Here is a 12,746-nt window from a genome sequence, read left to right as displayed (position 1 = left end):
CTTGCCATTGCACACAGTCTTTACAGGCAAGATGTTAAAGCACCACATTTCTCTAGAAGCACAGGTATGACATCCCAGTGATGATATCCTCCTCCAAGGAGATTGATTTGACACACTTATTCAGGACATACAGATACTTACAAAGGATTCCAGAGAAAGGGCATGGGCCATTACCCTACACATAATAGAAGTCTTTGTTATCTTGGTTAAATACCTGAAAAATTATTTGGTTTGCTGAGAACAGCTCTATTGCTGATACTATCAAGGAATAACTATTGACCCTCTCAGCAATATTCAAACAAGCGTAATATCTTTGGGGCTCTTTTGGATTCTGAAGCCAATGTATTCCTCATTTACAAATTATTCTTAAGCCCATTTATTGTGTTACTTATAGATACCTTGAATGGAGACTCTACAACAAAGTGTTTTAGAATTTGTTGAAATTGCAATGTAACAGACACTCCCATAGTGCCCCAAAGACCTCTTTACTGTAGAAGTGTTAGCAACCTCCTCCTATGTCTCCTGGAATCTCTAGACCGTCCATTATGGCCATAAGTTGTCTGTAAGCTTCTGATGCAAGAAACTGCCCTTCTTGGCCCCATGGTATACACCATTATCAGTAATTGTTGGCTACATACTAGTTTTCCTGGAAAATAGAGGCTCTGAGCCCATTACCGTCTTTTCTCAGCTGCCCACTATGCCTTAGGTCATGGAGGTAGCAACCTGTAAGCTCAATATAGCCTCAAAGTCTCCTTGTGAAGACCAAAATAGAACCACCATATAGCCAAACCTGAGCCCTCTGGCATATTCCACCTGTAGGACGGTTGGTCTCCCTTTTTCTCAGTCTTTTGTCAGATGCCACAGTGCTGGAGGGCATCACCCCTTTACTGGACCCCTTAGATACTTAAGGAACTCCTTGGGATCAACTGAGTGCGCAGCAAAGGGAGTTTGTACAGTTTTCTATGACATCACAGTTGTTGGAGCCCATGGGAAAGCTGCTGCTGTCCATTTCTTAAGCGGGATGTTGCTGACCAAAGACAGGACTTGGGGCACCTTGGTGGCTCAGATGATTATGCATCTGACTCTTGGTTTCCACTCAGGTTATGATCTCAGTTCATGGGTTTGAGCCCCATGTCAGGCTTCACAGCTGACAGCTCAGAGCCTGCTTGGGATTCTCTCTCTCTCCCTCTCTCTCTGCCCCTCCCTTGCTCACGCTATCTCTGTCTCTCTCAAAGTAAATAAATAAACTTAAAAAAAAAATTAAGGGGCACCTGGGTGGCTCAGTTGGTTAAGCACTGACTTCGGCTCAGGTCATGATCTCACTGTTTGTGAGTTCGAGCCCCATGTCAGGCTCTGTGCTGACAGCTCAGAGCCTGGAGCCTGTTTCAGATTCTGTGTCTCCCTTTCTCTCTGCCCCTCTCCCACTCATGGTCTGTCTCTCTTTCTCAAAAATAAATAAACATTAAAAATTAATAAAAAAATTAAAAAGGCAGGACTCAAGGGTCAGCACAAGTGGCCAAATTTCAGGCAATTATCTTAGCACTAGATGCTCTGTCCAGCAGTCAACTCTATATTTTTATTGCCAATGGTCTGGCCGTCTGGTCTTGCCAATGGCAGCAACAACTCCTTACCCAAGGTTGGCCCTTTGGGGTAAAGAATTCTGGGAATTTCTTACATCACAGACACCCAAAATATAAATCAAACATTTCTCTGCACATACTAAAGCCACAGTACAAGGCCTCACTAAGGCATTCCTTATCCCAGTTGTAGTTCTAGACATTATTGGTAGTGACCAAGGCACTCTTTTTACTTCTCAAAATACACAATGCATTCAGCAAAATCCTCACCTCCTTTACTCGTCTCAGCCTATACAAGAGACCTTACATATTGCCATAATGGTTTGCTTAAACAAGTTCATGTTCAGTTAAGTAAAACAGCTGATTTCAACCATCAGGTAAATGTCAGGAGTAAATTTTAATAAAATGCCTGACTCCCATTTTTTGATCAAGTTTGATTGCAGATGGCTTTGAAACCCCAACATTTCTTTCTCCTGCTGGCCACATTTTGGCAAGTTGATAAGAAAGCCTGGATACTCCCTCCTTTCATGCCAACAGAGCATTCAAACCATGTCAACCACAGTTGCTCTCCTGTAGGAGAGCAATCCTTCCCCCTAACTGCGGTAAAAGTGGAACTAACCTCCTTTCCTTACTTCTCAAGTCTTTTGGACCTGCTTGGGATCTTTCCCTGTTCTCCCCCAAACCCTCATTACCAAAGCCTTTTCATACCCTCCTGGTACATGGGTAGCATCATCAGTGCCAACATCTGAACCAAATTTTGGATATGAGATCCATGTGCCTCTGCAGGGTGACCACAGTAGTAGAAAAAGGATTTTTTTTCCAACAGGCGATGGTAGAATAATTAGATATGCACATGTAAAAAATCCCCCCCAAAAACAAACTTTTTCCCAATTGTTTTTTATTGTGGTAAGATATATGATGTAAAATTTATCATCTTAGCTATCTTTAAGTGTACAGTTCAGTGGTATTAAGTTCATTCATATTATTGTGCACCAATCACCACTGTCCATCTCCAGAATAGTTTTCATCTTGAAAGCTGAAACTCTATACCCATTAAACAATAACTTCCATTGGCCCCTCCACCCAGCCCCTGGAAACTACCCATCTATTTTCTTTTTAAAAATTTTTAAAAAATATTTATTTTTGAGAGAGAGAGACAGAGACAGAGACAGAGTGTGACCAGGGGAGGGGCAGAGAGAGAGGGAGACCTGGAACCCGAAGCAGCTCCAGGCTCTGAGCTGTCAGCACAGAGCCCGACGTGGAGCTCGAACTCACAGACTGAGATCATGACCTGAGCCAAAGTTGGATGCTTAACTGACCAAGCCATCCAGGTGCCCCTACCCATCTATTTTCTGTCTCTATTAATTTGACTGCTATAGGTCCCTCCTGTAAATGGAGTCATACTGTGTGTATCTTGTGTAAATGGCTTACTTCACTTAAACGTCCCTAATGGTTCATGTTACAGCAAGTTTTGGAAAAGTTTGAGGACTGGTGTTAGTTCTTCTTTAAATGTTTGGTAGAATTTGCCAGGAAGCCATCAGGTCCAGGACTTTTCTTTGTTTAGAGATTTTTGATTACTGATTCAGTTTCCTTACTAGTAGGTCTGTTAAATATTCCATTTTTTCATGATTTAGTCTTGCTAGGTTTTATGTTTCTAGGAATTGGTCTATTTCATCTATGTTATCCAGTTCATTAGCATACTGTTCATAGTACTGTCTTATAATTCTTTTTATTTCTATAGAATCAGCAGTAACCACCCCCCCCGCCCCCCCCGGCCACTTTTGTTTCTGATTTAGTATAAGCATGCTTTGGAGATATTATGGGTTCAGTTCCCAGACCACTGCAATAAAGTGAATGTTACAATAAAGCAAGCCAGATGAATTTTTAGGTTTCCCAAGGCATATAAAAGTTATGTTTATATTATACTGTAGTCTATTAAGTGTGCAGTAGCATTTGTCTAACAATACAATGTATATACCTTAATTAAAAAATACTTCATTTAGGGCACCTGGGTGGCTCAGTTGGTTGAGCATCTGAGCCTTGATTTTGGCTCAAGTCATGATCCCAGGGTCATGGGATTAAGCCCTGCATGTCGGGTTCTGCTCAGAGCATGGAGCCTGCTTAAAATTCTCTCTTCTTCTGCCCTTCTCCCTTACTTGCACACTCTCTCTCTCTTTAATAAAAAGAAGTACTTCATTGCTCAAAAATGCTAACCATCATCTGAGCTTTCAGTGAGTTGTGATCTTTTTGCTGGTGGAAGGTTTTGCCTTGATGTTGATAGCTGTTGATTAATCAGGGTAGTGATTGCTGGAGGTTCAGGTAACTGTGGCAGTTTCTTAAAATAAGACAACAATGAAGTTCTTCCTTTCACAGTTTCTCTGTAGCATGCAATGCTGTGAATAGCATTTACCCATAGTAAAACTTCTTTCAAAATTGGAGTCAGTCCTTTTTTTAATTAATTTATTTTGAGAGAGGGAGCAAGCAGGGGAGGGGCAGAGGAAGAGGGAGAGAGAATCTCAGGAAGTTTCCATGCTGCCAGAGTGGAGCCCGACATGGGGCTCAACCTCACGAACCGTGAGATTATGACCTGAGCTGAAACCAAGAGTTGCACACTTAACCAACTGAGCCACCCAGATGTCCCTAGTGTCCAAACTGTTAGCACAGAGCCTGACACTAACAGTGAGATTATGACCTGAACCAAAGTCGGACACTTACCGAGCTGCCCAGACACTCCTGAATCATGAATGTTCTTGAGATAGCATCCAGAATGGTGAATTTTTTCCATAAGGTTTTCAATTCATTTTTCCTAGATCCATCAGGGGAATCACTGTCTATGGGAGCTAGAGCCTTACAAAATGTATTTCTTGAATAAGAAGACTTGAAAGTCAAAATAGCTCCTTGATCCATGGGCTGCAGCATGTATGTTGTGTTAGCAGGCATGAAAACATTAGTGTCACTGTACATCTCCATCAGAGCTCTCGGATGATCAGGTGCATTGTCAATGAACAGTGATATTTTGAACGGAATCTTTTCTGTGGGCTTAAACTATTCAGTAAACCATGTGGTAAACAGGTGTGCTCTCTAGGCTTGGTTTTTCCATTTATAGAGCATAGGCAGATTTAGTATAATTCTTAAGGGCCCTAGGATCTTTGAAATGGTAAATGAGCATTGTCTTCAACTTACAGTCACTAGATGCATTAGCCTACAAGGAACCCAGCCTGTCTTTTGAGGCTATGAAAGTCCTAGATGGCATCTTGTTCCAATATAAGGCTGTTTCATCTACACTGAAAACCTGTTATTTAGTGTAGCCACCTTCATTAATTATCTTAGCTAGATCTTCCAGATAACCAACCCACTGCTGCTTCTCCATCAGCACTTGCTGCTTCACTTTGTACTGTTATGTTATGGACCTGGCTTCTTTCCTTAAACCTCATGAACCAACCTCTACTAGCTTCAGACTTCTGCAACTTCCTTTCCTCTCTCAGCATTCATAGAATTGAAGAAAGTTAGGGCCTTGCTCTGAATTAGCCTTTGGCTTAAGGGAATGTTGTGGTTGGTTTGATCTTCTATCCACACCACTAAAACTTTCTGCATATGAGCTATAGGGCTGTTTCACTTTCTTATCATTCATGTGTTCACTGGAGTAGTACCATTTCCCTCAAGAATTTTTTTTAATGCATTTTGAATTTGGCTGTTTGGTGCAAGAGGCCTAGCTTTTGGCTTGTGTTGGCTTTTGACATGGCTTTCTCACTAAGCTTAATCATTTCTAGCTTTGGATTTAAAGCGAGATATGTGACTTTTCCTTTGACTTGAATACTTAAAGGCCGTTATAGGGTTATTAACTGACCTGATTTCAATATTGTTGTGTCTTAGGGTATAGGGAGGCCTGAGGAGAGGGAGATAGAAGGGAGAATGGCTATTTGGTGGAACATTCAGAACACACACATTTATCAATTAAATTTGCTGTCTTACATGGGTGTGGTTTCAGGGCATCCCAGAACAATTCAAATAGTAACATCAAAGATCACTGATCTCAGATTGCCATAACAAAGATAATAATGAAAAAGTTTGAAATATTTCAAGAATTACCACAATGTGACAAAGATACAAAGTGAGCCAATGCTATTGGAAAATGGTGCTGGTAGACTTGCAGGGTTGCCATAAACCTTCAATATGTAAAAAAGAGTATCTGTGAAGTACAGTAAAACAAAGTGTAATAAAATGAGGTATGTCTGTAATTAAGTCTTCTCTTTTTTGTCTCTAGTGAAAGGCTTGTCAATTTTGTTCATCTTTTCAAAGAAACCAACTTTTGTTTCATTGATTTTCTTTATTGTTTCTCTATTCTCTATTTTATTTATTTCTAATCTATATTATATCCTCTTTTATGCTGGCTTTGGGTTTTGTTTGCTCTTTTCTTTCTAGTTCTTTAAGTGGTAAAGTTAGGTTGTTGATTTGAGATCTTCTTTCTTAACATAACAGCTATAACTACAGCTATAACTTTCCTCCTTAGCATTGCCTTCACTGTGTCCCATGAGTTTTGGTAGGTTGTATTTTTGTTTTCATTCATCTCTGTGTTTTCTCATTTTCCTTATCATTTCTTTTTTTATCCATTGATTATTTCAGAATATGTTGTTTAATTTCCACAAGTTTATGAATTTGCTAGTTTTCCTTTCTGTTGTTGATTTCTAACTTCATCCTGTTGTGGTTGAATATCTGTCTTAAAAAATGAACTTTAATCCTTACCTTGTGCCATATACAAATAATATTTCAAGATGGATTGTAGACCTACGTGAAAAATTTTAAACTATTGAACTTCTAGAAAATACTATAAAAACTGTGAACTTAAGTTAGGCAATTGTTTGTTAATTACAACACCAAAAGCATGACCCATAAAAGAAAAAAAGATAAACTGGGCTTAATCAAAATTAAAACTTTAGTTCTTTGAAAATCTCTGTTCAGAGAAAGGAGACACAAACAGATAAAAACCTTTGCAAAGCATGTATGTAATAGAAGACTTATATCCAGAATATGTAAAGGTTTCTCAAAGGTTAATATTAAGAAACAAACAACCCAATTAAAAAATAGGCAAAAATTTGAATAGAAACTTCACCAGAGTAGATGTATAGTAGATAGCAAGTAAGCTCATGGAGAAATGCTCAGTAGCATTAGGGATATGCATATTATCACAAGGAAACCCTACCGGAATGACTAAAGTTAAAACACTGAGCATACCAACTATTGATGAGGAGGAACTAGACCTCTTATACACTGCTGTTGGGAATGTAAAATGGTCCAACCACTTTGGGAAATAGTTTGGTAGTTTTCTCAAAAAGTTAAATCTACCTTATGATCCAGCCATTCCACTTATAGCTATTTATTCAAGAGAAAAAAATGTGTATGTATATACAAAGACTTTGCGTGAAAGTTCATAGCAGCTTTATTTGTAATAACTAAAAAACTGAAAACAGTCAAAACGTACATCAGCAAGGTAGGTAGATAAACTGTGGTATGTCTTTATGGAATAATATTCAGCAATAAAAGATATGAACTTGTTACATGCAACAGCATGGAAAAATCTCAAAATAATTATGCTGAGTGAAAGAAGCTAAACAAAAAAAGCATGTACTTATGATTCCATTTATATAAGACTCTAGAAAATTCAAATTGATCTGTAGTGGTAGAATGGTGATCAGTAGTTGCTTGGGAATATTGAAGGTGCTAAGGAGAGGCAGGAGGGTAGATTACAAAGGCACATGAAACTTGGGGATGATGGATATATTCACTGTCTTGATTGTGGTGATGGTTTCATGGGCATATATAATTGTTAAAACTTGTCTAATTGTGCATTTAAAATATGTATAGTTTATTGCATGTTTCTTATAACTTAATAAAGCTGTTAAATGACATAATCATTTTTTCACTTAGAAATATGTGGGGGTGCCTGGGTGGCTCAGTCAGTTGAGCACCCGACTTTGGCTCAGGTCATGATCTGGTGGTCCTTGAGTTCGAGGTCTACTTTGGGCTTTGTGCTGACAGCTCAGAGTCTGGAAACTGCGTCGGATTCTGTGTGTGTCTCTCTCTCTGCACCTACCGTTTGTGCTGTCTCTCTCTCTCTCAAAAATAAACATTAAAAAAATTAAAGAAAAAAACCATTCTCTCTTCCTCTTCCCCTCACCCCCTCATGTGTGCCTGCCTGCTCTCTCTCTCTAAAAAATTAAATAAATAGGGGTGCCTGGGTGGCTCAGTCGGCTGAGCGTCCAACTTCGGCTCAGGTCATGGTCTCGCAGTTTGTGAGTTCAAGCCCCACGTCGGGCTCTGTGCTAACAAACAGCTCAGAGCCTGGAGCCTGCTTCGGATTCTGTGTGTCCGTCTCCCCCTCCCCTGCTCATGCTCTGTCTCTCTCTGTCTCTTAAAAATAAATAAATGTTAAAAATAATTTTTAAAAAATTAAATAAAGATATGTAAAGATCATGACTTACTTCTGGTAGTAAAGACTTTAGAAAAGAAAACAGAAAACCCGCAGGGCTTATGAGATTTGTTCAAGGTTTTTCCTCAACCAGAGACTAGGAGAACCTATGTTTGGCATCTTTTTTGTAGTCTTCCACCTTCTTTCCCTTAAACTGGCTATTGTAAATGGTCCTTTTCCAGTAATTGGTACTGGCCCTCTTCCTCTCTCATGTTCAAACTCTTGAAGGCAGATTTTTTTTTTTAGTATTTTCTAGAAGTTTCATTTTGAAATATTATTTTTATATGGCATAAGGTAAGAATCAAAGTTCATTTTTTAAAGACATATCATTCAGAGTATTTTTCCACAACAGGGTGAAGTTAGAAATCAACAACAGAAAGAAAAACTAGCAAACTCATAAATTTATAGAAATTAAACAACATACCCTGAAATAACCAATGGACCAAAAAATAAAAGACAAAAAAAAATTTTTTTTGAGAGAGATAGAGAGAGTACAAGCAGGGGTGGGGTAGAGAGAGAGAGAGAGAGAGAGAGAAAGAGAAATCCCAAGCAGGCTCTCTGCTGTCAGTCCAGAGCCCAATGCTGGGCTTGAACTCACGAACTGTAAGATCATGACCTGAGCTGAAACCAAGACTGAGCCACCCAGGTGCCCCTCTTTCCTCCCTTTAAAATGTCTTTGTTTTTTTTGAAATACATTCCCCTGCCAGCATTGTAGAACAGGCCAACAGCCTCTCATACTGGAATTAATGTAATAGTTTCCTAACCAGTTGTTTTCTTCTAATCTAATCCATGTTGTAAATATTCTGAGACATTTTAGGAAATAGTTTTATTTTATTTTTTTTTCTTTACATTCTTCCTGTGGCCACTTATATTAGTGTTATTAAACATTCACCATATGCATGGAACAGTAAAGGACTAGGAGAATGGGATGGGTAGGATTTCCTATCTTGAGTAATTTTTATGAGGAGGTGGAGTTTAAATAAAAATGAGATTTCTACCTTTGAGTAATTTATTGTTTAGTTAAAGAGACCACATAAACACTTGATAAGTAAAATAGTAATATATTTTTTTCCTTTTTCTTCCCCCTTCCAGGTTCCTGTTGCATGTAAATCTTGTCCCTGTGGTTATATATTTATTAATAGGAAACTTCTAAAAGTAAAACACTCAGAGAAATCATCACCTTTTACAGGTAATTGAGAGAGTTTACCACCTTTCTGTCTTTTGTGGTTTCTTTTATATAAAGTTAAAATTAATTTTTGTGAGTTAATTTTTTTTTTTTTTTTTTTTTTGCTGGTGAAGTTATAATACTAAAATCTGTTGAAGTACATTTTGGTTTTTATTAGATACAGCAAGTTGTTTACATTGGTTTGTTCAACCAATTTAAATGTTAACTCCTTTACTGATAAATTTTGTAACAAATTTTAATGAGAAATTTTAATTAGAAAATATTAACTGAAAGAAAGGAAACTTTGATTTTAGTATTAGAATTTTTTAGTACCAGTTATTTTTTTCAGTTCACGGATTTAGACTAGCTAAAGAGCTGCTGACTTCAATTTTATTTGAGTTTGTAACTTTCTCTTTAAAGTTAGAAATCTGGATTTATGCCATAAGTGTAGTGAGAGATAGGTTTTTGTTACTCTTATTTTTTGCTTGATAAAATCACATTTGTAATAATAGTCAACCCAAAATGGCAATACATTTATTATCAACAATTATTGAGTGCCTAACGTATGCCAGGTACTATATATTTTGGGCATACAGTAAGAAATCTACTACCAAGACAGGTTCAGTGTTGTCATAATGGTTGAAGGTATATGTAGAGGTATATACATATGGGATATATGGGGAAAATATCAGTAATAAGTGCTGAGTAAGAAATTAAAATAGGGTACTGTCCTAGAGGTTAATTGGAAGGCTGCTTTTGATGAAATGTTCCAGGGAATGCATCTCTGAGGAGGAGATATTTTATAAGGTCTGAATAGATGAAGGAAAACCAGGGAAAGCAAATTCTAGACAGAGGGAAAACAAAGGCAGGATTTATTCCAGGAATGCAGGATTGGTTCAATATGAGGGAACCTATTAGTGTTATATACCATGTTATTAAGTATAAAGAAAAAATAATACAGTTATCTCAGTAGATACTAAGAAAACCTTTGGCAAAAATAAGTACCCATTCATGATAGAGACACTCAAGAAAATAGGAATTGAAGACTACTTAAAAAAAATTTTTTTTAATGTTTATTTATTTTTGAGAGGAGAGAGTGACAGAGCATGAGTGGGGGAGGGGCAGAGAGAGACAGGGACACAGAATCTGAAGCAGGCTCCAGGCTCTGAGCTGTCAGTACAGAGCCCGATGAGGGGCTTGAACCCATGAACTGCAAGACCATGCCCTGAGCTGAAGTCAGATGTTTAACCAACTAAGCCACCTAGGCGCCCCTTGAATACTACTTTTTTAACTTGATGAAGTATACATCTTAGCATTAAAACTATATCTTATTTAAAAAGGGGAAACACTACAGGCATCTCCATTAATGTCAAGAACAAGCATCCACACTATCTTCACTACTGTTCGGCATTTTGTTAGAGGTAAATTAGCCAAGGGAATTAAATTAAGAGAAATCAGTAAGAGGCATAAAAACGGGTAAAGAACAAGTAGAACAATATCTCTTTGCAGATCATAGTATAGCTGTGCTCCAGAGAATCAATAATAAACTAACTCCTACAATAAAGAATTCAGTGAAGGATCAGGATTTAAAATTAACATATAAAAATCAACTTTCATATATACAGATAGCTTAAACTGAACATAATGTTAGAGGAAAGCCCATTTACAATAGCAACATGGAGGATTAAATGTTTAGAATAAATTTAATAAGAAAGGTATAAAATCTATACAAGGAAAATTGAAAACACTCCTAAAAGACACTAAAGCAGATTTAAACAAATGGTAAAATGTCCTTTGTTGTTGAATACGATGATTCAACATCATAAAAATGTTAATCCTCCCTGGTTAATTTATAAAATCAGTGCAATGTTAATAAAAATCCTATTAAGTTGTTTTATGGAGTCAGACAAGCTGATTTTAAGGTTCATATGGAAAAACAAACATGCAAAAATAGCCAGGAAAATCATCAATTGATTTTAGTAAAGGTCCTAAAGAAATTAAATGGGAAATAATAGTCTTTTCAATAAATAGTATTGGAATACCATGCTGAGTACGCAAAAGAATGAAGTTGGGGACCTGTCTTATGCCACACATAAAAATTAATTCAGAATAGATCATAAACCTAAATATAAGAGCTAATGAAACTAAAAGCATAGCAGTACATCTCAGTGACTTTGGGTTAGGCAGTGTTTTCTTAAATATGACACCCAGAGCTCAAATGACATACATACATACATACATAGGATGATATCAAAATTCAAAACTTTTTTTTGCTGCAGATGATATCAAGAAAGTAGAAAGACAACTCACAGGATGGAAAAAACTATTTGCAAATCACATATCTTATAAGGAACTTATATCTTGAATGTATAAAGAATTCTTATTCCTCAATAATAAAAAGAAATAATCCAATTTAAAAAATGGACAAAAGATTTGAATAGAATTGGTCCAAAGGAGATATACAAATGACCAACAACTATACCAAAATATTTTTGTTAGTCATTAGAGAAATGCAAATCAAAATCATGAGATATCACTTGACACCACTAAGATGCAATAATAAAGACAGAAAATAACAAGTATTGGTGAGGAAGTGGAAAAGTTGAAACACTCATATATTGCTATTAGGAATGTAAAATGGTGCAGTCACTTTGAAAACAATCTGTCAGTTCCTCAAATGGTTAAATACACAATTATAATATGATCCAGCAATTCCATTCTTAGGTATAAACCCAAGAGACTGAAAACAGAAGTGGACACAAAACCTTTGTGAATGTTATTAGCAGCATTATTCACAATAGCTAAAAAGTGGAAACAGTCCTGATGTCCATCAACTGATAATCAACAAATGTGATATATCCATATAATAGAGTATTATTTGACATAAAAAGAAAGGAAGTATTGATATATGCTACAACATGAATGATTTGAAAATGTGCTATGTGAGAGAAGTCAGTTACAAAAGATCACATACTTTATGATTCCAATTATAAGAAATGTTCACATAAGCAGATATATAAACAGACTAATATTAACAGATATATAAATAGAATAATGGTTTAGGGCTGGGAAAGGGTTAGAGGGAGAATGGGGAACAGTTGTTAATTAGTACAGAGCTTCTTTTGGAAGAGGAAAAGTGTCCTAAAATTGGATTCAAAACCCTGTGAGTGTAACAGAAATCACCAAATTGTACATTTTAAATAGGAAAATTGTATGGGATGTGAATTATATCTCAATAAAACTGATTTTAGAAATAGCCAGGAAAACACTTTTTTTTTTAGATTTTTAAAAATATAAATTATCGTCAAATTGGCTTCCATACAACACCCCGTGCTCATCCCAACAAGTGCCCTCCTCAATACCCATCACCCACTTTCCCCTCTCCCTCACCCCCCATCAACCCTCAGTTTGTTCTCTGTATTTAAGAGTGTCTTATGGTTTTTCTCCCTCCCTCTGTTTGTAACTCCCCCCCCCCCCTTCCCCCATGGTCTTCTGTTAAGTTTCTCAAGATCCACGTATGAGTGAAACATATGGTATG

At 37.0% G+C, this 12,746-nt stretch overlaps 1 protein-coding gene across 4 annotated transcripts in view; it reads left to right on the top strand.

Annotated features, from left to right (window-relative positions):
• The window catches only part of CE2H16orf87 (chromosome E2 C16orf87 homolog), a 55,362-nt gene that overhangs the window by 24,709 nt on the left and 17,907 nt on the right, over positions 1–12,746 (top strand). For all 4 annotated transcript variants that reach the window (XM_042917950.1, XM_042917951.1, XM_042917952.1 and 1 more), the window contains exon 2: positions 9,136–9,232. In XM_042917950.1, the coding sequence (XP_042773884.1) occupies positions 9,136–9,232 (97 nt within the window). The remainder of the gene's footprint in view (positions 1–9,135; positions 9,233–12,746) is intronic.

This window comes from Panthera leo, chromosome E2 (genome assembly GCF_018350215.1).
Source record: "Panthera leo isolate Ple1 chromosome E2, P.leo_Ple1_pat1.1, whole genome shotgun sequence".
NCBI classification, from domain to species: Eukaryota; Metazoa; Chordata; class Mammalia; order Carnivora; family Felidae; genus Panthera; species Panthera leo.
This window is presented reverse-complemented; position numbering and strand designations above follow the sequence as displayed.